This window comes from Emydura macquarii, unplaced genomic scaffold (assembly GCF_026122565.2).
Source record: "Emydura macquarii macquarii isolate MOO-44397 ecotype Brisbane River unplaced genomic scaffold, CSIRO-AGI_Emac_v2 contig_2894, whole genome shotgun sequence".
In the NCBI taxonomy this organism is placed as follows: Eukaryota; Metazoa; Chordata; order Testudines; family Chelidae; genus Emydura; species Emydura macquarii.
Genome location: NW_027133031.1, coordinates 107970 through 133478, shown reverse-complemented (window position 1 = coordinate 133478; position 25509 = coordinate 107970). Strand labels below are relative to the sequence as shown.

Sequence of the window (25509 nt, the reverse complement as noted above, 5' to 3'; positions counted from 1 at the left end):
GGTTGGGGAGAAGAAAGGAGGAAGAAAAGTTTTCAGGCACTAGAGAGAAGTGCATGTAGTAAACCAGTCGTTAACATAAAACGTCTCTGCTGTTAAAAACCAGGGCGAGCGGCAGCACAGACACCCCCTCATGTTCCTGGCCCTGGGTCTAAATATAATGATTTCTTGGCTTTTTTTTCCCCTCCAGGATTATTACAAGTAATATTTATCTTTCTGCTAGTTCACATCTTGATACGGTTAAGCACGTGGCCACAGATGGTTTTCCCATTTAGAGCAACAATATAGCTTGAGTGTTATGAAGCAAAACCCCTTGGTGAGCCAAAAAACACCCTGCTTTTAAAAATCTATTACTTCTAAATATTATATGTATTTTGCTTCAGCTCAGAGCAATTTTCTAGTTTACTCTTATTAAACCAAGAGGCGGTTGGACAGCAGTTCTTGATTTATGAAACACATACTAGATTCATTAAAACCTTTAAAGATTTAATACATTTTATCAAGGCTTTAAATCTGGGCAAGCATTTAAAAAATCTAATACAGGGCATATTTCATCCCAGGTGCCCTTTTGCGCTTATTTAAGAGCTGTAAAATGTGAATTGACAAATATTGCAGATATTTCATTCCTTATTTCTAAATGGTGCTGAATTCTTCTGACAGGTTTGTTATATATATCCTGGGAGATCTATCAAGTGTAAAGATAAAATTATTCTCCTTTTATTGACATTTTATATGTCTTTTCTATATTTCTTAAATCCCCTTCAACAATTATGGATGCTGAAGATTTAATATATTTTTGCATGGTCTGTCACTTTTCTTATTATTACTCCTCAGTCTGGCCAAACGTGCATCTGAATAGGAAACAGATTTTTTAAATCACCTACAGATTTGTCAAACGAGGAATAAGAGAGGCAAAGAATTTGTGACATGATCTAACAGCCATTTCACAGCTTGAGATTGACATTGGATTAGTGTCAGTCAGGTGGAGTTCAGGAGTTTTTGATTTCCAGAGAAACTTGCTGAAATCTTTCCCAGGCAGAGGGCAAATAAAGGCAGGTAGAACAGAAATGCAGCCATCTCAGCCTCACCGTGGGATGCAGGTTTCTCCAGCACTGACCCTTACCCCACTAATCTAACTCCCTATTGCTGCTAGTCTCTTTGGTCTGCTCCTGCACATTCTTCCTTCCCTGACATTTTGGATCCCCTGTAGCCAAAGACCTGTCCAATGCTACTTAGCACTATGGATGGGTTTCGGTCACTTTCACCCACTCTATGCAGAATAACGGGTTTACATCTTAGCCGCAAGACAGCACCTCCATACTACACAGTATCCGCCATAGCACCAGCATGGGGGCCAGTCCTGACTAATTAACACCGTGCTCTTCGGCACCTGCGCTTTCCTTGGCCCTAACCGGCCCTCACTTTGCTGCGGTCACAGCCCTGAGCTCTGATGGCAGGGCAGCCCCCAAGGTGGAGCAACGGCTACAGGCCATGGGGTGCTCAAGAAACTCTTTTGCACACTTGCATTTGTAGAACACTATGCCTGCGAGTGTAACTGAATAATTTGATGGAGCAATGTGGCTATTTCTAGTTCCTCCGGCAGAAGTCCGTGCAGTTGGGTGTCAGCTGGTTCTGCAATGCCAACTATCAGAGTATTGCATGCACTGCGCTCGCAGCTGGTCAGCTGAGTTTGACTTTACCCGAGCTGGTTGCATATAGAGTTTTCACCCCAGGCACTTACAAATGTTAATTCACGGAGTTTCACAACCACCCCCATTTTGCAGATGCAGAAATGGAGGCACAAAAAGGCTAAGGGTGAAATTTTCAAAAGCATGTAAGTCATAAGAACAGCCACACGGGGTCAGATCATGGTCTGTTTAGCCCGGTATCCTGTCTCCAACAGTGGAACTTCAAGGGGAGTGTACAGAACAGGGCAATTATGGAGTGATCCAGCCCGGTCTTCCATTCCTGGCTACCGGTAATCAGAGGCAAAGGGTTACCCCGGGCATGGGATTGCGTCCTTGACCATCTTTGCTAATAGCCATTGGTGGACCTATCCTCCCATCTTCAGAAAAGACCTCGGAGCCTGTTGAAAGTCAGTGACTTCAAATCATGTGCATGTGTCTATACAGACTATGAGCCCTAGGAGCCGGGGTGTCAGAACAGAGGTGAGAACAGAACCCAGCACTCATGGGCCACAGGCTTGAGGTGGTTTTGGGGAACGGGCATAGGGCCAAGACAAGCTGATGGCCACACAACATGTGAGCATCAGAGCCAGGAACAGGACCCAGGCGTCCGGGGCTACGCAGTGAGTCAGTATGGGAGCCAGGAAAAGGACCCAGGAGTCCGGGGCTACACACTGAGTGGGTGTAGGGAGCCAGGAACAGGACCCAGAACAGAATCCAAGGCTACACAGTGACTAAGTGTGGGAAACAGGAAAAGAACCCCGGAGTCCTGCACACAAAATTTCCCCCCCCGCCCAGAGAAAGCGGGGGGGGGCGCTGACCCCAGGCCGAAGGCCGGGAGCGAGTCTCTTGCTCCCCCTGGCGGAGCTGCTACTGGAACTGCAGGGGTCCAGCGGGCGGCGCCGCGCGCAGTGATGACGATATCAGCGTCATCAGCCGGCGGCGGCGGCACACCCGGAAGCAGCTGCAGCGGCGGGAGGTGGTGGTGAGTGCGGGGCGGGGGGACCCTTCCCCAGGGCTGGCTGCGGCTCCCTCCTGCCCCTTCCCCCCCCCCGGGCCAGCCCTGCCCCAAGCCCTACCCCGGCTCCCTGCCCCCGCCGGGGCACCCCCAGCCCCGCCCCCTCCCGGCATTCCTCCCCCCGGGGCTCTCTCAGGACCCCCCCCCTCCCCGGGCAGGGCCCCACGTAATGTTTTCGGGCCCCGGCCCCGCACCGACAGTCTCATGAGCCGTGACACGTTGTTTCCCCTCGTGGTAATGGGGGTCGCAGCCTGGGCCGGGCCCCCCAGGGCCTCCGGGCCCCGGATCTGTGTACCCTTCCCCCCCCCCCCATGTGGGGCCCTGCTCCGGGAGCGCCCCCCCCCCTTCTCACTCGGGGCCGGGGGAGGTGGCAGCAGCTTGACTGGGCGACGGGGGCTCCTTTTAAGGTCTGTCGCCGTGAGCCACGTAACAGGCAGACACCTTTTGGGCCTCGTGTGTGTGGCTACGAATGACGCCCCGTGTCCACAGCATCACTCGGGGCCTGCCGCGGTGTGGGGCTGCTTGTCGAGCGTCTGAGGAGCTCAGGTTCTTTCTCAGTAACCTTTCCGTAAGGCCCCGTGCAGTCCCGGGTGCGCCCTGGCCGGCATTTACAAACACCGCCGAACGGGTGGTTGTGAAATGATGGGCGATGCTTGTTCTGTGGGTGCAGGTCGCAAGGGCAGAGCGGCAGCCCCTGCTTCGTTGGGCAGCCTGTGTCATTTGGTCAGGACTGCAAGAAGCCACCTCTCCTGTTAAGAGGCATGTGTAGCTCCTGGAATTAATGTATCCACATCAAACAACCTCTGTGTGTGCCAAGAGTCCTCTAGTTCGCTTGCACATGTTGCCTCTATAGCAGAACAGCTTTATACTCCATGGAGATTGAGCCTGGAGAATAGGATACCTATGCTAATAATGTTAGCACTAGATTCTTGGCTTTCTGGGTCCTTTAACTATAGCCCAAATACACCGGTAGGGGATGCATTAAATCTAATATTTTAGTAAATCTAAACAAAAAGAGACAGAGCCGAGATATTGTCCAGTGGCTAGAGCAAGAGAGTTGGAATCAAGGCTTCTGAGTTCAGTTCCCAGCTCTACCGCAGATTCACTCGGTGACAATGGGCATGTGAGTTCTCTGCCTCAGTTTCTCCCTTTATAAAATGGGAGTAAAACCTGCCTCCTGGGAATACCTGAGAGGCTTAATTTTGGGGAAGAACTTTGTGATCCTCTGCTGGAAGGTGCTACAAATTTCTAGGTATAGTTGTTATGAGATTTTTCAGTTCGCCTCAGTCTCTCATCCCATCTGCCCTACATTCCTTCTCCCCAGGATGTGCTCTCAGGGATGGCCCAACTAGGTGCGATAGCGGCGTTGTCTGTTAGTTTTCTGGCTGCAGCTCTCTTCTCTGCAATACACAAAATTGAGGAAGGACATATTGGCGTTTATTATAGGTAAGACATGCATCTGGAATATTGTTTGGGTTCACAGTGTTTTGAAACCACTATCCAGTGGCTTCCATCAGAAGCCAATATTCTGTCAAAGGGGGATGGAGTTGAGAAAAGACGTAGTTTGCAATCCCAAATTGGTAATGGAACACACTCAGGTAGTTTTAGAAAGTATCAGTAATTCCACTTTAGTATGGAATAGCTTGTGACTCATCCTCCTTCACCTGGATGTAAAGTCTGAGTTCACGTTTCTGTGGTTTCTCCAGAAGAGTTGATAACACCCCATTACCCTGATATTGGAATAAGGACTGCAGTTCTCTGTTCCACTTCATGTGCTTGTGATATTGTCAGCTGTGTGAGGGGGGAAAACAGAAGTTCAGGTTCTGGTCTTCACTGGCTGGCAGGTGCAAGAGACCGATTGATTGTGTGAGTGATGTTGTTAAAAGGTACAGACCTGACAGCCATTGGAATTTAAGTCCTCTGTTTAAACTCAGAGAAGATACAGTATTGGCAGTGCCAGCTTCTCTGCTAATACACACATGCCCTGACATAGAGGGACCATCTCTATGTGAGAGAGAGAGAGCAGTTCAGTCTCCATGGTTTATTCAAATCTTAGCACCTCTGTTAAACCAACCAACATGGGGGCTGATTAGTGACAAATGTAATGGCATGTTTTTGTGCTGTGGACACCATTGGGGACTGGATTGAGGGTTATCCCACCAACTCATTCCACATAGGCTACTGAACAGCTGTCAGGTGGTAACAACTTTCGGTTACTATCAGTCTGGGCTGGATTTGCACCAGTGACCTGGAGGGAAAAGGTTCAAATCCTATGACACTGATTTTCAACTATTTATTTTAAGGTATATTCTGTCTCCATTTGTTTTCTGAGACAGCTGCTTTGGGGGTTATTTGTCATTAGGGTTCTTTCGTGGATAAGGGGCTTTCTTCATGTTTTGATTGTAACTCTGGAAATCTTTTCAAATCCACACACTCAATGCTGTGGATGGGAATAAATGTCTGACTTAGCTAGCGGGTGACTTTTCATATCCTAACTGGCAACTGGATGTGGTTTGTGGCAAAGCAAAACCAACCCCCACAACCACAGAGGCAACTTTTCCTTTTTATCAAAGGCAGTGAGCTTGTATGGTTTTAGTATTGCCTCATTATCTCAAGTGTCTTCACAATGCTGTGAACTCTGTCAAGAACTTAAACTAAAGGAGAAAAGTGTCCAAGCACGGAGGACATATGCAGATATCTTTGCAGATATCTGTCTGTTTGGAAGTGACAAGATGATGTCAGTTTTATTTACCTTTTCAGTGCATCTAATCTTTAATGTTTCAGGGCCTTCCTGTAGTCAAAGTCTCTGCAGATACTTGTGAATAAACTGTGTACCATTCTTCTCTGTTTCTTCTCCTGCAGAGGTGGTGCATTGCTGACTTCCACAAGTGGACCTGGCTTCCACCTTATGCTCCCCTTTATAACCTCCTACAAATCAGTGCAGGTATTTGTGCATTTGTCTGTTTAAATTAGTGTTTTCCTGCCAAGTTGGTCAGAGAATGCTGCATTTGGGACGTCACTGTCTTTTCCAGGGCAACCACCTGTGATGTTGCTGGCACAAGACCGATGACGATGCTTTCGGAAACCTGCCAGCAGACAATCCGGGCAGGAGGGGGATATGCCCTTAAGCTCAGGATGAGCCTGATCCATTGTTCACTGAAGTCAGTGGTAATTGATCAGACTCTGCCTGCACAAAGGATGGAAATGGCCCATGTGCAGAGGGCCAGTGCAAAGCATATTCACCACTTAAAACCCCAGGGGTACATAAGGCTTAGGCTGGACATCTGCATGTGGCCATTTCACCCCCGAGCAGAAGGGGACATAGAGAATCTGCACTGTAAATGGTATTTTGCGTTACATTCTCCCTTTTTATAGTTCCTCCTACTCAAAGCTCTGTTGGATACAACAGACTGCTGCAGGGTTTGCATCACTGGAGTTGACCCAGGCCTGCTCTGAACTTCCTGGGCTTTTTCCTCATCTTTCTCTTGGGATGGTACATCTTTCTTTTCCCCATCTCTTTCTCTTCCCCAGTTTTCCTTTCAAACAGGGAGATAAATATTCTGAAGTGGGGACTTGGAGCCTGTCCAGTAAACTTGAAGGCTAGATCACTGGCAAACACACTGAAAGAGTTATGCAGTGATGCACTCTTTCTGTCAAGCAGCCTTTGGATAAGTGGCTTTCAGGTTTATCCCTAGATCTGTCAAGCACTGGATAGGAAAAGGTTGAAGAATCGATAGAAGCAGATTTAGTTCTAGCTTTTTCAGTCCCTCAAGCTGTTCTGGACAAAGAGGTGATGAAATGAGGAACCTGAGAGATGTTACTCTCTAACGCGGCAGAAAAACTGCTGAAAAACAAAGAAATTGCATTACTCTTGTACTATAAGCAGGCTGGCTCTTAACTGAATCTTTGTTCCCTCTCTCTCCCCTTTCAGACTACTTTGCAGACGGATGAGGTGAAAAATGTTCCTTGTGGTACCAGGTGAGAGGTCAGACCACCATCTGTGACAGCAGTCAGATTACACCAGTTTTTTGTCTTGGTTTCTCCCTGTGCTGAATCATAGATTAAATACCTGAATGTACTTTGACCTTTGTTCCTGTTAGCAGGCTGGTCACATGCCTTTCTGCCCTGCGTCTCAACTGGATCCTATGTTTTCAGGAAGCTACAACATACTTTAAAAATTGTCGTCTTATTTTAACAGCATGTTTGGTGTGTTTTAGTTTGTTCTTAGTATGAAAACAATAACACTCTGCTCTTAGGGTTATACCATTTCAGAATAATAAACAGTCAGTAATGGGACTGTATAATAACAACAACAAGCGAGGACTTCCTGTAACATCACATTTCTCTTACAGTCTATTAGTTTGATTCATCCCTGGTAAAAAGTGACCTCTGCTGGCATAAACTAGGATGTCAGGCTCCCAGTAGCAGAAAGTCCATCAGATATAGGTTGTGGTGACTGTAGCTTCCCTCTACTGAGAGCTTACACAGGCCCATCACAGGCTGAAAATTACTTTGTGCTGACTGGGGTAGGGCCATGCACAGGGCAGGAAGGGAATGTGCTGTTTCAGAGCCTCCACTCTGCAGCCTCGGCTTGTGGGGCTTCTGCAGAGCATCAGGCAGAAGCTGAATGTGGTTTCCCATAGTGGAACCCTGAGGAAGGTGGCAGTGCAAATACCCTATCCTCTGCAGGATGTGTGACTGCTCTCCTCTTAGGCTTGAGGGTGGAACCCAGTCTTCATGACCTGATTCTTGGCCATGAAGTTTCAAGGGGGGATAGATGGCATTATAATTGACTTCAGAGCCCTTTCCATATCTAATCCTTTCCATAGCACCTTCTGTCCGTGGATCTAAAATACTGAGCTTCACATGCTCTCTCTGAAGCAGGTTTTAGCCTCATTTTGCCAGTAGGAAAATAGAGGCATAGAGAGGATAAGTGGCCTCTGTGAGGTCACTGGAGAGTCAAAAGAGCTAGATAGACTTGCTTCTCCCAAACTAGATCCTGTTATTCCTAGCTTACATGTATCGCTAAATCCAAAGTAAACTGGACCATTGTTGTTGGGGTTTCCTCGAAACCTTCCACTTGGTTCTGCAAGGACTCAGTTTGCCTGTATTCTTGTCACTCCGGTTCCTTTATTTAACATACAGCAAAGCTACTCAGAGTTGATCGGGGTAGGGATAGGGAGTACCACACATCCAAAGTTTCACAGCAAACCTCTTCCGTTAATACCTTTACACATTACATTGCATTACATGTTCTGGGATTGACTTGATTACTTTATAGAACAGCATGCTCTGTCCATACACTGTCCATGTATGGCTTCCTCTTTACTTCATCTTTATGTTCCTGTCTTATCCATTGTTATCTTCTCCCTTGTAAATAGTTCCCTGGGTGTTCCCTTGTCTTAACTGGATCAGCAGAATGTCTGTACTAGCTATCTTCTTAATCCAGTCTTCCACGAAATAAGGCCTCCCCCATGTTCAAGCCAGACCTACAATTGTGACCAGCTCTCTCCTCCATCATAGGTAGAGGAGGGGCAGTGTGGCTTACAGGTTTGCTGTAAGTGCAGGCACGCAACTGTGAACTATTGTTACAAAAGGTTGTGACGTGTCCCTTTCAGTCCGCTAGAGGGTGTTGTCTCCATGACTGGTCTCCCCTGAAGTTGTCTCTGTGGCGGTTGCATGATGAGAGAGCACTTCAGCCTCTAGCGAATTGTGCAATAAGAATTTGCTTTTATGAATGGGTTCAGGTGCAGGGTTGTGTTGCTGCGAGCTCTGTTCTCTGCCACCCATCCGACTCTCCTTTAAGTGCTGAATAATTATGAATAAACAGTGGCTTATTCTAGAAGAGCCAGTACTGCATACGTCTTACACCCACCCCAGACCCTGGTTGTGTCCCTGATCAGCTTTATTTGGTTCTGAATGTTGCACTGGAATGTACACCCTCTTTTTTCTTTCTCTTTTTCTTTAACAGTGGGGGAGTGATGATTTATTTTGACAGGATCGAGGTGGTGAATTTCCTGATCCAAGGTGCTGGTGAGTTCTCTGCCAATGAGTTTTTGAAGCCCCTCTAAAGCTACAGCGTGAAGGACTCACATCTGCGCATTAGGCAAGGTTTTTGCCTTCTCAAAGGTCCTTACATTCCTGCTAATGCAACATGGGGGTTGAGAAATCATATGTGCTTGTGCAATGATGGATTTTGGAGGCAGGAAGAGACATAGAAATTCAGCATGGTCTCCTTTAAAGCCCTCTGCTCCTTGGCCTTAATTTCTTAAAATTTAAAATTAAGTTTAAATTTATAAGACATTGAACTTGTTTTACTATTTTCTGTATATTTCTCTGCTTTTTATTATCATGTGTTCTTGTTACTTACTACCACGGATATACTCATTTTTCTAGTACCTTTCATTGTAATATCTATAATACCTATCAGATTATTATTTATATTATAGTAGCCCCTGTGAGTCCAAGCATTACTGTGCTAGGCACTGTCATGAAGAGCTTACAATCTAAATAAATAAAGGGTGGGAGAAAGGGATACAGCATACAATCAAAGGATTGGCATCTGAGACACAGATTAAGTGACTTGGGCACTTTTCACTCCAAATACATCACAAATTGATATACATAGAGTCTCACTGAGGTGGAGTGCAGCAGACATCCAGCACACAGCACATTGTAAAAGAGAGGAAGGAGAGGATATGTTGGCCTAGAACATCGGGGCAAACCCTTGTGCTTGTGAATACTCTGGTGGGATCCCAAAAATGAATGGAGAGTGGAACAGAACCAAGCCATTTTAGGTCCAATTGATTAAAAGTAAATCTGTATACAGCTTGGGGGTCTGGGGCTTCCTCCTGCTCTGAGAGACATTTCAGATTGCTATGAACATGCCCAGACTCACTAATCCACATACCATATTGTTCAGACACACAATCCGTGTCTGACTGCTTGTCAGCAAAGATTTAATAGCAGATGCTGTAGAAAGGTTTTATGTTACCAAGACTTCATTATGTTTACAAAGTATACGACAGAACATTGGTTAATACATTACGAAGTATTAGCATCAATAATTAAACCTTCCATGTCAAAATAAATGAACAAAGTGCACTTCAGCCGTGCAGGGTTCTTGTTCCCATTTTGTTCCCTTGCTAATGGCAAGAAGTCCGGCATTCTCAGTGAGTCTTTCCCCAGTAACTAATGCAGATGTGTAGTGTTCCCGTTGTATGTATCCCAGGTGGAGCCCGACACGAGACCTCCACCACCACCTCCCTCGTCTCCTAATGCAAACGTCTCTCCTTCTCACCAGTGTATGACATAGTGAAGAACTACACTGCAGACTATGACAAAGCACTCATCTTCAACAAGATTCACCATGAACTGAACCAGTTCTGCAGCGTTCACACGCTTCAAGAGGTCTACATTGAGCTGTTTGGTGAGCCCCATCTCTGCCCTGTATCACTGGAACCTTTACAAATGAGCTGTTACGTTCACCTGAACCTAACAACATGTACTGTTGCTTCAGCAAGGTTTTCTGCTGCCACCACTCTAAAGTCTGTCAGTACACGATCAGGCCCCTGTTTGTGACCAGGATTGGTTCAGTTTAATTATAGTTACACATTCTTTATGCTTCTGGCATCGGAGGTACGTGTAAGGAATGTGTAACTATAATTAAACTGAACCAACCCCGATCACAAACAGAACAGCTGACTGTCCTAGGGAAGGGGTGGAAGCTTTATCAGGTCGGTGTGTCTGTTTAGCTAATCCTTGCAAAACACTCATGAGGAGTTTGCCAGCCCAGGCACAAAAGCCATTCACCTGCCCTTTGCCATCACAGAAAATATAAATGAGAGCTTAATCACCTGTCAAGAAATGTTACTCATTCAGGGCAAGTAAAATGCTGTGTGGTGAGCTAATCTCTCAGCTCTTCTAAAGCAGCTATTGCCACAGGAGGCATACCTAGGCACTCCATTTGGGTGTTACAGAACAGTGCAATCTCTCAGGAAGGGACAGATGATCCTCCACTCTGGACTGCAGGTCATCTTAAAATTAGACTTTGCAGAGACTAGAAGAACCTGTTACGGGAGGGTGTCCTGATAGACAGTCAAATGACATTTTTTAATTGACCTTTACCCTTTCTAAATTCTTTGGTTAGTCTCAGGATTCATTTTCTTTTGAAGTAATGAGAATGTCTTTGCAATACTTATCTCGAGCTGGAGAGATGGCAGCATGGTGCCCACTAGAGGCATAATCTCACTGTATGACATTTGCACATACACCCGGCATGTTTGTCATTGGGACTTCATGATCTATTCCTCCTGTAGGAATGTGTGGTGATTGCTAACCATTAACTACTATATCTGAACTGCACTTTCTAAAAGACTTAGATATTCCTGTTTTGACAGTGCATTGCTACAAAATATTGCATTGGGACTTGGTTCTATAGAGAAACAGGAGGGGAATTGTCAGAAAGTGTATTCATTCTTCACCCATAGATGTCTCCAGATGTCATCAGCACCTAAAAATAAACTAAAGTAAACTGATTTGCACTGAAGGAAGAGTCTGCATACATTTATATTCACTCTTTAATACCTGTTTGTGTCTGAGCAGGATGCTTTCTGGCTGAAGAATTAGAAATGGGTCACAGCCCATTGAATACAGACCTATGTCATGATTCTCTGCCTCCACATCTGGAAGCAGATGCAGGAAACTGATAACAGCTGTTTCCTAAAGTGGCTGAACTGTGTTTTGAATGTGAATTCCAGACAACTGAACTGGGACAAAGCAAATAACTGACAGTGAGCCGGGATCACTTTCAGGGCTGTTAGTTTTTTTTATTTTCCTGTTGCATTTCTCAGCAGGCCCCAGTGGAACACACAACCGTCCTTGGAGCCTTCATTGAGGCAGGGCTTTGAATTCTTTCTTTATTTCCTTTTGAAATTCCCCAGCTACACTGAAGTTAATTCCTACCCACTGAGCCAAATGGATTTGCTGATGAAAATGTGTCCAGCCTATTAAAATAACAAATGTGACCTTTCACTTTCTCACTTTTCCTCTTTCTGTGTCTTGCTGGCAACAGTGCGAGCTCTGAGTAGATCAAGGCCTGACTAGGCCAGTTTTAAATGACTAGGACTTCTCCAGGACCCTTTTGGAATGAGAGCATTGGGGGAAGTTTGTTAGAATGGCTCAGAACTGAGTTCCTTTGACATAGAGACTCTTAGAAACCCAGAAGTAGATGACAGGAAGGATCCAGATCCCCTGAGGACCCTTGTAGCTTCAGAAAACTTGCCAAGTAGTGTACACTCAGCTGATCTCGTAACATGACACCTGCTTAGTGCTCAGAGAAAGATGAAAGTCCCTCAAGGTCCCAGCTGATACGATGTCCTGGGGTAATAATCCTTCCCCTGTTCTGAATTTGACAGTCAGATGAGCCCCGTGCATCTGAATGCCATCCAATCTCATTTATACCTTGAGATACTGCCAGTTGCCTGAGTAATTGTCCATTTATTCCCACTAATGTGGATTCTGAGAGTAACTCTGGGGTCCAAAAATCCCAAAGGTATATTACTGGAGCCGTGAAAAGGTTGCCGGAGTTTGTGAATCCCCTTTCTTTGCAGTTATTTTTGGTGCAAGTTCACCATCATGACAGATCCCTACCCACTATTCGTCCTCCCCCACTCCACCCCAATTATGGTATTTTGGTTTCACCACCAATTTTGACTGGTTTTGCATCTTGTTTGTGTGGTACCACCTTGTTTTGCTTGTGTTCAGCCTGCAATTTTAAATCAAAACTGATTTGCTGAAAGACTTCTGGGCTTGGTTCAGGATTGGGGTTTGGTTTTAAAAAAAAAAAAAAAAAAAAAAAAAAAAAATTCACACAGGTGTCTCTTGATTTCCCCTATGGATGTGTAGCCTCTGTATATCTAACCTCAACTTGTGTTTCATTTCCAGGAGGGCTAAATTAAAGCCATCCTGATTAACTCTGCAGATTATCCGAGAGCCAAGTGCCTTATGGGTTCTTTAACCATGTCTCACTTTTTTTATATCAGATCAGATTGATGAAAACCTCAAACTGGCTTTGCAGCAGGACCTGACCACCATGGCCCCTGGACTCATCATACAGGTAACCAGGGTCCGACCTGGGCTGTATAAAGTGCTGGTTATGGGGTGGGACATTCTGATACAGAAACACGTAAGAAATTGCGGGTGCAGTGCTGGTCATGGATGGAGAGCTGAACATTTCTGGAAAACTGCTCTATTAACTAGATTCCATGTTGAGCTCCTTGAGGCATCTAAATACCCTGTGGCCCAATTTTGAGTCCTGGTTGAGAAGAAAGAATTGAATTCTTCTCTCCCCCTTCTTTCTCCTGCCCTTTGTTTTGCAGAGTTGGATTTCTGAGCTTGGCTCCCCATCAGACTTGAGTTGGCTTATAGAAGGCTTGAGGGGAGTCTTCATGTCATTTTCAAATGACCTTCCCACTCCACCCCTACTTTGGTTTGCTCATGGTCTCACAAGCTAGTTGGGTTCTGTGGTCCTCAGGCAGGAGGAAGGGCTGTCCCAGTATATGGGGGACATTAAAGTGTAGGAATGGAAAATCCCTGATGACACCCTCTCCCAGAAGTGTGTCTACAGGGAAGCGCTTCTAACTCCCCCAGTTTTCCCTTGGCATTCAGATACTGGGGTGGTGGATGGCAATGTAAAGCCTAAAGTTGGACAAACATTTCATCATGCTGCACAGATCTCAACCCCATACTCCAGTGTAGCAAGAGGGTGGGGTCTTGTGCTGTCCTGACAGATGGTAGAACCCCACATTCAGGTATGGACTTCTCAGTGCATGGGCGCCCAATCCAACACCCACTGTAGTATTTCCATTGACTTTAGTGAATGTTGAATCAAGCTCGTGACACACAACAAGCTTCACCACACTTTTCTTGCCAGTGTTTTGGTCGCTCATGACATATTGGCTGTTTGTCTCCTGTTCACTGTCTTCCAGGCAGTCCGAGTTACAAAGCCAAACATCCCAGAAACAATCCGGAGGAATTATGAACTCATGTAAGTGCCTGGGTCTCGCACCTTTGCGTTACCAAAGTGAATCTGTCATCCAGACTGATATGTTTTCATAGGATGCTATGATCTCGGTGCCGTCTACCAGGCACCCTCTTTTAGCCCCCTGCTGCTTCATTGCCATGTGCAGGAGGCCCAAGTGGTGGGAATGGCATCATGCAAGCATGCCGCTGTCGTTGTGAAGGTATTTTGTGTGCACGCATTTGGGTGGCAAAAGTGGTTCGTTTGGGGGCCTGTTGACCTTGACACCGCGCCTTCAAGGCTTTTTAAAAGGGCAGCTTAGTGAGTGTGCACAAAGTGGCATAGTGGGCAAAATCCCTCAGTAATCCTGCTGTTTGAACAGCGGAGAGGAAATTGTTGATACAACAGGCTGAAGACTTAACAAAGCTTTGAAATAACTTGTTTCCATAACACTGAATAACATGATCCTGTTGTTTCAACACTTTCTAAGCCAGCAACTTGTCGTGCACTGGCCATTCAGAAACACACAGGTTCTCTGAGCACTCTGCCAGCAAACAGGGTGCAGTCAAGAAGGGGCTCCCTTTCTCCCAAGCCTGTGTCCCTAGCCGCAAGTGTCTGTGCCTTGTGTGTGATGGGGTCACGATAAGGGGATGCCTTATTTCTACAATCAGCCTATTTTTATCTCCTCTGTTGTTATAAATATAGTACTGTGGGTGGTGTACTTTGAAGAGTGACTAATTCTTCAGGCCTGACTTCTGCTCCCTGAGCTGTTTTTGAAATGATTGAAATTTTAGGAGAAAACATGATTGGTGGTGTTTTCAAAAGGGAATGTTCTTTAATTTCACAGTGTGCTTAGAAGGCGGGAGGACAGGTGGGAAAAGGGGTTAGAGAGAGAAAGGACAGAGAGCCATTTTACTAGATAAAAATGAGCAAATGCAAAAGCAATTTCCAAGTGAGAAAAGGAAAACTTAGCCATAACTGTACGTTGAAGGCTAAGGGTTTTCATGTAGCCTCACTTCCTGCTTCATGTTCATGTTTTAATGATTTTATACCTGCTGCGCTAACAGTAACTTTATATGCATGTATTCTAGTAATTAGGGCTTATATCCTCGATAAACTGCCCTCCGCTGGAGGGTGATCTGCACACCGGAGCAGGTCGGATTCACCGATCAGAAGGCAGCAGTACACATTAAATACTTGCATGGTCATGGAAAAAGCAGCTTTCCTTGCTGTGGGGGAGGAAAGCGCTCATTCTTTATTGGATCAGAAAAACGGGGTGCTGTGCTTGTGTATGAAATTAGCAAGGTAGAGTGGGAGCATGTGCACTGTCCTGTCCACTGCCTGCCCCTGAAAATGCACTCCAGAGAGAGAATCTACCCAATCGCATGCCTGCCAGGTTGCTGTGGGACAAGCACGGAAGGGGTGGCTGTCACCTAGGGGTGATGGTTACATTTTTGAGAACTCCTATCCTGTGCGGTAGCTGCAGTTCTCCAGCTGGCTTGTTCTGGCTCAATAGGGAGAGTGAGAAGACGAAGCTGCTGATTGCGGCTCAGAAGCAGAAGGTGGTGGAGAAGGAAGCGGAGACGGAGAGAAAGAAGGCTCTTATTGGTCTGTATATGCATCTCCCATAGATGTGGCTGGTTGGGAAATTTTCCAGGGGTGGGTGGGTGTGTACAAAAAGGGAACCTCTCTGGACGTACATACAGCAAATGTGCCACTCCTGGGTCTTGTGAGAGTAGCAGTGTAGTCTGATGGTGGCTCTATGAGGTTTGAAATACGGCGACCCTAAACAAGATGAACATTGGCTGTTTATATGATGTGGGAAGCGGCAGAGGCTGAAGGGTAGGGAGGTTGAGCGAAGCTCTAACACATCTCTAGTCTAGCTGGTTCTGTCCGGAGCATGGTGGATAAATTTAAAGCAAGGCAATTTAAATCACCAAGAGAAAATCATTGATTTAAATCAAGTTTCTCACTGGTACTTTTTCACATATTTCTTAAACAACGGTGCAAATCTGATCACTAAAACATGTTAATTTACAACTCAATACAGCATTTTACAACATCTAGGAGGATATACTTTGTGTAATTTTTTAGGTAACTTGATATTTATTAATTCAGGAAATAGCACATAACACTCATTACCTGTGTCAAGCTACAGATGCAGCAGCAGTACATTAGGAATGGTAAGAACTAAATCACACACACAAACACAACAGCACTTATATTTTCTTGAACTAAATCTTAAATGTTACATACATGTTTCACATTTGCAATTGCAGCAGTCTCCTGAGTTGCTGGCTGATGGCTGTCCTTAAACTCTTTTTTTTTTTTTTTTTTAATTTTCAAATTTTATTAACGAGTCATCACAACACTAAACATAAACTGTCCTTAAAACTTCTGCAACTAGCTCTCATCTTCCCCACTCCCACTGTCATTTTTATTCATAGACCGAAACAGAAATACGAGTGTTCCTGCTTTTTCAGTTCCCAGTTGATTTCTTAGCTTTGAGTGAATAATACCAAACGATGAAAATAATCTCTCTGTCCCTGCAGAGGAAGCTACTGCTGTGAAAAGTTGGCTTAGCAACTGAAGGAACTCTGTTTCAAGGTGCCTGGCTAATGATTTCCACCAATTCCGGGGTGTGACTTTGTTCAAAACATCAGTAAACATGTACTGTTTAAATGGTTCCGCTCCAGCCCTGACATGTATTATGCTGGCATAGCTGAGGAATGATTTTGAGATGCCCATGCCATGGCAGCAGCATCTTCTTCAGAAGTTAGGCATCTACTTTTATATCTGGAGTGGAGAATATTCACAAGACAATAAGGTGGATCAAGCACTAACTCCATTCTCTTCTTTATTGCCTGCAGTTTAACTTTCTGGTGAGGTATTTCTTCAGTGGCCTTGAAGTGCATTCCAAATTTCGACAGCATCAGCAAGGCAGTAACAATTTCTCTGAAGTTTGTTTAAGGCTATGGATATAGGCTTCAGTATACTGAGCATATCCTCTACATTCCTCTTGAATCCAGTGTTAGATACTTTGGATGAGAGACTTCCATTTTATCACGGTTTTCCTCACCAAGTTTCATGAGAGTAGGCCAGTTCTTAATAAATTGTTCAAAACAATCAACCACAGAATTCCATTGAACATCTTGAGGGAGAATTAGTTTGGATCCTCCTCCTCTCTTCACTGAAGCTGAAGCAAAATGGTTGTTACGGAAGTATTTTGCAACTTCAACATTTTCTTTTATTCCTTGAGAAGACGTACTTAAGTCTTTGGCTAAAAGATGCATTAAATGGGCACTGCAGCCATATGTTATTAAGGAGCATCCTTCCGTTTCTTCTTCTAAGTATCTTCTCATCTTTGCCACGTTGGCAGCTTTGTCTGTGACAAAACTGTTCACGTGACAGTTGAATTTTTGGTCACAGTTTATTACAGCTTTCACTGCCACTTCTTTTAAATATGCTGTTGTGTGGGCATTTCTCGATGTATCTATTGTTTCTGAAAGATATGCAACCCCATCTTCTGTTGTCACACAGGCACATATTACTGGATCGTTGTGTACTCCACCCATCAAGGCTTAAACTGGCAAATTTCCCCTCAGTATTTCTTGCACACTGTTCAAGTTCCTTTTCATATGCTATATCTAGCAACCTTCCACCAGGTGGAGTGTAACCTGGTCGTAAGGACTCAACCATGTCAATGACGTGTTTATTGTTAACAGTGCAAAAAGGAGACTTGGTGGCATAAATGAACCGAGTAATCTTTTCATCTACGGTGTCTTGTTGGTATTTGCTGGTCTTTACTACAAACCCGTCCATGGTGGTGGTTTTACTGGATGATTGAAATCTTTTGCTTGCTACTGATACTTTGTTGTCTGAAATATGTTTAGTTGCAGCACTGCTGCTAAAAGTACCAACGGATGACTCTGAAGTTGTTGCAGATAGACAGTCACAGTCAAAGTCTCTTATGCTTAAATGGGATCCTGAAACAAAATTCAAAAATGATTTTGAATAGTCGTTCTTCTCAGTTCTTCTTACTCTATTATTCAGTTAATCGTTTACGTTTTTTCAGCAAGGATGCAGATCTGATTCCAAATTACCAAAAAAGCTAAGACTGACTTCACTCAGAGTGCCCTTAATTTTGGAGTAAGCCCCATAGAACTCACCGGCACGTCTGTTTTTTGAGACAACAAGTATAGGATGGGGTTCCCTTGGGAAAGCTGAGTTATGCTGAAGTAAAAGAGGGAATAGACTTATGGCATTGCCATTATGGTCTGTGGCCATGATGTTCCAAAATAAGGGGCATGTATTCCTGTGGGGAAGGAGCCAGGGTCATAACTCTTTGGGCATTGAGATGTTTCCTTTACCAATGCAGAGGCAGAAAAAATTGCCCAAGTAGCTGAAATAACATACGGACAGAAGGTGATGGAGAAGGAAACGGAGAAGAAAATTTCAGAGATTGAAGGTGAGAACAACTTTCCAATACACTAATTCTTATCAAAGTACTTCACAGATATTGTAATTGTAATATTGTAATATTTCCCAAGGTGATGGTTACCGAGTGCTTTATAGGAGCTTGTGCTGCTCATTGAGAGGGCTTTTTCCTCCATGCAGCGCCTTGTGTCAGGCACATTCCAGGACAAGAAAGGAACTCTGCCTCTCTGGCTCAGAGCTGCAGGGCCCTATTTCCAATTACGTTCATTATAGGCCCTGTCAAGCTTTGCACAAGCCCACTGAGGAGCCAATTAGAGTTTTACAGATCAGCAGCTTCTCATTAGGAAGTTCCCAGCAGAACTACAATAGTTTTTATTTCTTATGAATACATGTCACCAGGTGCCAGGCCTTCATTCCAGCTCCATACCAGGCAGCGGCCCACGCGTCCTGCAGGCAGGCAATTTCTGCCCTGCCTCAGCCCTTCCAGCTGCTCTTATGACTGAGTCGGCAGGGCTATTCTCATTAGTTGGCCAAATGGAGTGAAGCTTCGATTCACAACCGTCCAGCTGCTGGTATTGTTTTTAAATGGGGACCGTCTCCCTGTCGGTGGAGATAAAGGAATGGTTTATCCAGTCGCTGGCTTTGAAACAGCTTGAACTCTGCCCAGCTTGGATTGGAGAGTATTATTGCTCACTGTGTTGGGATGCCCTAAAAGAGCCCGGGAATATCCAAGGAGCATATGGATAAGCCTGTCTTCCCAGACTGTTCCAGTGTAACAGCAGTGTTCAGTAGAGATGGTTGACCATAAAAAGTCACGGGGGGGAGACTGCAATAGGTAGTGCGGGTGTGTGTGTTTCTTTAGATGACCTTTATAAAATGCTTCGTCTTGTATCCCTGACGCTGAAGGGAGGCACTTCTCCAGCGCTTGAGCACTCAGCATCTCACAGGGTCAAAGCCCCCGCTCTTGATATCATGAAAAAAGCCACACCCAAGAGCCCAACCAGGGACCTGAGTTTAAGGGTTAAAGATCTGCTGACCCTATAGTCAAGAACTGGGGCTGTTAACCCCCGTGTCCTGGCTAAATTCCTATTTGGGAAATAACGTTCACTGCCTGAAATTCCCCCGGTGGTTTCGGATTGATGGGGTATTCTGCGTGTCCTGTCCAAACATGGTGTGTAGGGCTGCTGCAGGCTCCTCTGTAGTGAGACAACTGCCCTGCTTTTTCCCAGTCTGCATATTGGAGGAGGGGGAAGAGATTAGCCATGTGCCTCTACACACCAAAACTTTCCCAGCAAGAATCATCCCATTATATTTCAGCTGTGAGGAGAGACTACAGCTTCTGACCCCATTTCTTCCCCCATGTTCCAGGTGTGCCACCCGTAGTTTAAGAAGTGGTGTTGATAACCTGGCAGTGCGTGGGTTCTACTGTAAATACAAAGATGGGTCTTAATGTGGAGCACAATGTTTAACAAGTTAGAGCAGCTGCACGCTCTCTTGTGTTTAAATGGCGGCCATGCTTTTCCTTACAGATGGTGCATTCCTTGCTAGGGAGAAGGCAAAAGCAGATGCCGAATGCTACACTGCCATGAAGATAGCAGAGGCTAACAAGGTATTTATTCGTCATAGACCAGGTCCCCTTGTGCTAGGCACTGTACAAACTGAAAGAGAAGATGGTCCTTGTGTCGAAAAGCTTATAGTTTCTTTAAAAAAGAAAAAGGAAAATAAGCTAGCTGTGATAATGACTCCCTGCTACGTGTGCAAAACAAATGCAGTTACTGAAAATCAGGCCCTACTGTGGTGGGCACCGTTTGAACAGTAGTCACGTTAGTATTTTGGTGACATTCCCTCCAGAGGAGAGTTAATCATGAGACTAGAATGGCGCTTGTCCTTTTCTGTAAATTTGTCATCGACCAATATGGATCTGTCCAGAGGAAGCCTAAATGTGCTGGGTTTTGCTCTGTGGAGCCAGTTCTGCTAAATGCTTCTGAGACCAGAGCTCCCTTTCTAGAACCTGGAGATGCAGTACTTCAATGTGATACAATCTCTGCTACAACCAGCAACTTTTTAACTAATGCTTTGTGTGCCACCTGGCAAATTTCTTGCACGAAGGGAGCAGATCTTGGAGTCGTTGCGGATAGTTCTCTGAAAACATCCACTCAATGTGCAGCGGCAGTCAAAAAAGCGAACAGAACATTGGGAATCATTAGGAAAGGGATAGATAGTAAGACCGAAAATATCATATTGCCTCTTAATAAATCCTTGGTACGCTCACACCTTGAATACTGCGAACAGATCTGGTCGCCCTATCTCAAAAAAGGTACATTGGAATTGGAAAAAGTACAGAAAAGGACAACTAAAATGATTAGCATTATGGAAAAGCTTCCATGTGAGGAGAGGTTAATAAGACTGGGACTTTTCAGCTTGGAAAAGAGACAACTAAGCAGGGATATGATAGAGGTCTATAAAATCATGACAGGTGGGGAGAAAGTAAATAAGGAAGTGTTATTTACTCCTTTTCCTAACACAAAAACTAGGGGTCACTAAATGAAATTAATAGGCAGCAAGTTTAAAACAAAGGAAGCATTTCTTCACACAATACATAGTCAACCTGTGGAACTCCTTGCCAGAGGATGTTGTGAAGGCTAAGACTAAAAGAACTAGCTAAGTTCATGGAGGATAGGTCAATCAATGACTATTAGCCAGGATAGGCAGGAATTGCTGTTTGCCAGAGACTGGGAATGGTTGACGGGATGGATCACTCGATGATCGCCTGTTCTGTTCATTCCCTCTGAAGCACCTGGCATTGGCCACTGTCAGAAGACAGGATACTGGGCTAGATGAGCCATTGGTCTGACCTATTATGGCTGTTCTTATGCCCTCTAGAGTGATGAATGCTTGTTATGAGAAGATGTGATTACATGCCAGTTCAAAATCATGCTGCTATTATCCATGGAATTCATCAGTCTAGCAGAGTCATGAACCTGCTGGGGAGCAGCAAGCCGGAAAAAGAGAAATCAAATGTAGAGTTAGAGGGATCACTGCCAACAGCAAATACTGGAAGGGAGCATTGTTCTTGCTGGTGTTCCTTTTAAATTGGAAAAAGAGGGGTATTCATGGCTTAGGACGTCTGCCAGCCACATGAGTGCTGTGGAAAAATGGTACCCTATTGATCACAACAAAAGTTTGCGAGTCAATAAATCTGGGCGGCTGCTGCTGCTAATGTTCTGTTTTCTCTTCATGCAGCTAAAACTAACTCCCCAGTACTTGCAGCTGATGAAATACAGAGCTATTGCATCAAACAGCAAAATCTATTTTGGCAAAGATATTCCCAACATGTTCATGGACCACACAGGGAGCAAACCTGCAGAGGGACTGGTGGAAGAGATGAGAGAAGAGAATTGGGCTGGGACCACTGAGGATTTGTGAAACCATTTTATAACACCTAATGACCTTGCAAAATTTCTATTTATTTTTTAACAAATGAAACAAACTGAGAAGTTGGTTTCCCCTTTTGATTGTTTTCACTGTTCTGTGCTGAAGCAGATGAGCCAGACTTATCCCTCTCAGACTTTTATCTAGGAATCAGGTTAGACACAAATACTTGGATACTCACAGGTCATTTCTGGTTACTTCTCGACAGCCAGGTTCAGCTCTGCACTATATCTTTACTCCTCCTTTTTGTAGGCCGGGTTATTCTGGAGCGGGGGAGAAGCCTGCAAATTTCCATCATGATGATTTGTTCTGCGATTAGGTTGATTAAATGAATGTTTGAATTCCGAATGAGCATTTATAGCAATTGGAATAGGAGAGGCAAGGCCCTTTTTTTGCTGCTGGAAGCGGTTTTCTTTTGTTGGAGATTTCCAGTACATTTATTTTTTGAGCCCTATGAAAGAGACACAGGTGCTAAGATTTCTGTACACTACATACCCTAGCATAAGCAAGGCAACACAGATGTGTTGGCAGAGCTGGTTCATTCCCATGTCCTGAGCTCAGTGTTTTTGTGTTGTCCGTATTTTGTAGAGGGATAAGGAGGGTCTAAATTCTGTTGTTCTCTTTCTAGAAAATCATCTGTAGGAGTGGTGCTACCAGGACAGAGCTGAGGCACTTTGGTGGGGGCAGTGTGAGTGTACTTTGTTCCTGTTCTCTAGCTCGATGAGATATCTGTCTGCAAGGGTGCAAACATACAGTACCTTTCCCCAACATCGTTTAGGAAAGTAGAGAGGGAAGTGGCTCACACAAACAATGAATCACTGAGACCCCCATGTTGCAAACACTTCTGTGGGTGAGTGACTGTGCTCAGGTGAATGGTCTCATTGACTTATCACCTGCATACCTGTTTGTAGGATTGGGGCCTAAATTTAAATAGCCCAGCATGGTTCAGTGGCTGTCATAAGTTATCAGGAAGAGAATCATCAGACTAATTGAAGCGAATGGGTAATTTAGATCTAACAGGCATTTTGTTTCATATTTAGCGGTGGCATATAAAACAGTATTGCATAGTCACAGGGAGAGACAGGTACCCTATAGTCTTTAGATAATTCAGAGAGAACAATTTCTCCTTTTCCCCTCCCAGAATGGTGCTGTAATACATGTGGTCCATTAAGTTACTGGGGGGAAATAAAGGGTTTAGCATAATTTAGGGTAGGAGAGAACATCTGTTTCCCCCCCCACACCCCACCCCACCCCACCCCCCAGGCCATCTCCTCCTACTTGGCAGGAAAGCCTGTTTATTAATCACTGATTTATTTTGCAATCTACACACTAATCCATGGTGACTCCAGCCTGAGTGCAAATACATTTGTCAGTGGTCAGCTTATTTCATTTATAATCCATTGTTCCGTAGCCTGCCACATACTAGCATTGGTATTAGCGTGCTAAACTCATCAGCGCCCTAAACATGTTTGAGGTCTTTTGTAACAAGATAGCCTCAGCCAGATAGAAATGTGATGAATTTTTGCTGCCTCCAATATTTTTCACATTGGTTTTCTTTAATATTTTCACATCTTGAATGACTACTACGTTACCTGTACTTGAAAATGTAAAATGAAAGCTGCCTTCAGTTACTGCCTGGGGAAACTGATAAATCTGTTTGTAGTACAAGAAAAGTCCTTATCTGTTCCTATATATTTTTTTACTTACTGGAAAACCTGAAGTTTATACTATAAGTTCAGATTCCAGACCTGAGTACTACATTAGACAACACTGCAATAGAAAAATTAAATCACTACCCCAGCTCTCACATTACTAGAATTTGCAAAAAGGCTTACAAGGAGAACAGAAAGCGCATGAGGAGAAGAGAGCTTTTCTTTTCTGAGGGTGGGGTTGAGGTTTACACTGAGTGTGTTGAGAGGGATTTCACTTGTTCAGGATTGTTTCACACTCAGTGAAGATTTGCATTGAGTAACTAAAGCATCGTTTTTAATCAAACATTTTTTACTAGCAAAAAAAAAAAAAAAAAAGCCAAAGTGTATTGAACATTTTTATGACTTTCATGTAAAACTATCGTGTGGAATAAATAGGTCTTAGATTTGTTTTTACCATAAAATTTCACTGTAAAAGAATGAGGAAAAACGCAGAAAAAGTAGCACAAATATTAATACGGTGTGAATTTAAAACACAATCCTTTTTAAAACAGTCTGACAGCCTATTTATTCCTCCTGGATCACAACGTTGGGTGTGCTGCTCTACTGCAGCGGGGAGCACGGCTCCGAGCTCAGCTAGGCAGACTCGCGCTAGTTCGGCTTGAGCTGTGCATTAAAAATAGCCGTGCAGACATTGCAGCTTCAGGCTCTCACACCCACCCCATCCTCTGGGCCTGAGCTCCAGTGACTAGCGCGAGTCTCTGCTGGAGCCACAATGCCCACGCTGCTGTTTTTAGCCGAGCTAGTGTAAGTCTGTCTGTGCGGGCTAGGCAGCTCGCTGCCTGCTGCAGTGGAGACATGCCCTGAGTTACTGCAGTTTGTGAGATGATAATGTGAGATCTTGTCATCAGTGAGTTTTTTTTTTTTCATAATTTAGAACAAAGCTTAAACTGTGACTTTCTCTGTCAGACTGAATCCAGTGTTGGCATCTGACACGGTTTCTCCATTATTTTATACATTTAACCTCTTTTGCCTTCCTGAGTAAATTTGCTACTATGTTGGACTCTTTATTCCATCTCTTCCTTGTGAGCACGCTGACAAGATGTCAGCTGGATCTTTTTTTTTTCTTCTTCCTTGCATGCCAGTTTGAAATGAGCATTTGAATGTTTAAAACCACTTGTTCAATGAAGGGAATATAAGGGGTGGTAAGTGAATGGTGATGTTTAGGAATCCCTGATGGAGGCATGAAAGTTACTGCATTGGCAGAGTATGGTCTGACCTGTGCAAGCCTTGGAAGTGATGTATTGGAATAAAAAGCCTTTTTATTTTGCTGTTTGTTACAATGACTGAATAAAATGTTTTTCACTTGTAGCTTTAATATTTTTTCAAGCATGAATGAATGAGCTTGAATTCATTGTAGTGTGTACGTGGACAAAGAGTGGTACCCCTGAAGCGTGGGAAGGGAAAGAGATCTGGTCCCTCCGCTTCACTGTGCCAGTGCGGGCAGCCATCTGAAGAGCCGAAAGGTACCTGCTGGGGGCATGCTGCCTTTACCAATGTGCATGGTGAATTGACTAGGAGTGTAATTATTGGATGCCAGTGACAAATTTCTAGTGCTTGGAAGAGTTTGAGAGAAATAATTTTGTTCATTCACATGGTTTTTTTTACCCCTAACCTCACAGAGGGCAGCATGGCGTGTGTTTTAGAACAGCTGTGTAAGCACTGTCATTGTTCTGAATAGCAGAAGAGGGGAAGGCAGTTGCCTTGCATCAAAAGACAAATATTTTGGTTGAGGGGCACCATGTGATGAGTCTTCCCATTAGATTTGCAGTGATAAAGTCTGGGATTGTCACAGGAGCCTAAGGCAATGGTGCATCTAATGCCCTAGAAAGGAACTCCTTTAGGTTCCCTTAACGATAACAACCAGAATGTGCAATTGGTATTGTTTCAGCTGGGCTGGAAATATCCCCAACCCTAAGTCCTTGCCCTGAGAAGCTTTTACTTGCTCAAATCTGTTACGTGGAACAGCAGTTTGGATCTGGAAAGCTTTGGAGACAGGGCAGCTTTGTGAAACAAATGTGTTTTTAATAACTTTTTTCAGTATTTTAGGCTGTTCCTTAGAGCAACCACTCCTAATCAGGGGAGGGGGGCTCAGTCTCTGTGGACCGGGCCAAAAGTAGTTCTGTGATGTAGACATCAAGAGGCTAGACTGAGTCCTGTAGATCCTCCCAAAAATCCTTCTGATGGCAACCGCTGGACATGGCTGGGTGT

At 44.5% G+C, this 25509-nt stretch overlaps 1 protein-coding gene across 1 annotated transcript; it reads left to right on the top strand.

Annotated features, from left to right (window-relative positions):
* The first annotated feature begins 2631 nt into the window (after window positions 1-2631).
* On the top strand, window positions 2632-24609 carry ERLIN2 (ER lipid raft associated 2). Its single transcript, XM_067568430.1, has 12 exons — window positions 2632-2667; window positions 4025-4146; window positions 5563-5644; window positions 6632-6678; window positions 8672-8733; window positions 10004-10129; window positions 12744-12817; window positions 13689-13747; window positions 15237-15328; window positions 18099-18188; window positions 19687-19766; window positions 21401-24609. Exons 2-12 carry the CDS (start codon window positions 4040-4042, stop codon window positions 21581-21583), a joined length of 1002 nt encoding a protein of 333 aa, XP_067424531.1. The 5' UTR covers window positions 2632-2667; window positions 4025-4039; the 3' UTR covers window positions 21584-24609.
* Window positions 24610-25509: the final 900 nt, after the last annotated feature.

What these genes read in the sequence shown, in the direction of transcription:
- ERLIN2 (XM_067568430.1), top strand. Translation starts at nt 4,040, where the DNA reads ATGGCCCAACTAGGTGCGATAGCGGCGTTGTCTGTTAGTTTTCTGGCT. An exon ending in CCTCCTACAAATCAGTGCAG is followed by an intron (nt 5,645 to 6,631) that starts GTATTTGTGCAT and finishes CTCCCCTTTCAG; the next exon opens with ACTACTTTGCAGACGGATGA. An exon ending in AGATAGCAGAGGCTAACAAG is followed by an intron (nt 19,767 to 21,400) that starts GTATTTATTCGT and finishes CTCTTCATGCAG; the next exon opens with CTAAAACTAACTCCCCAGTA.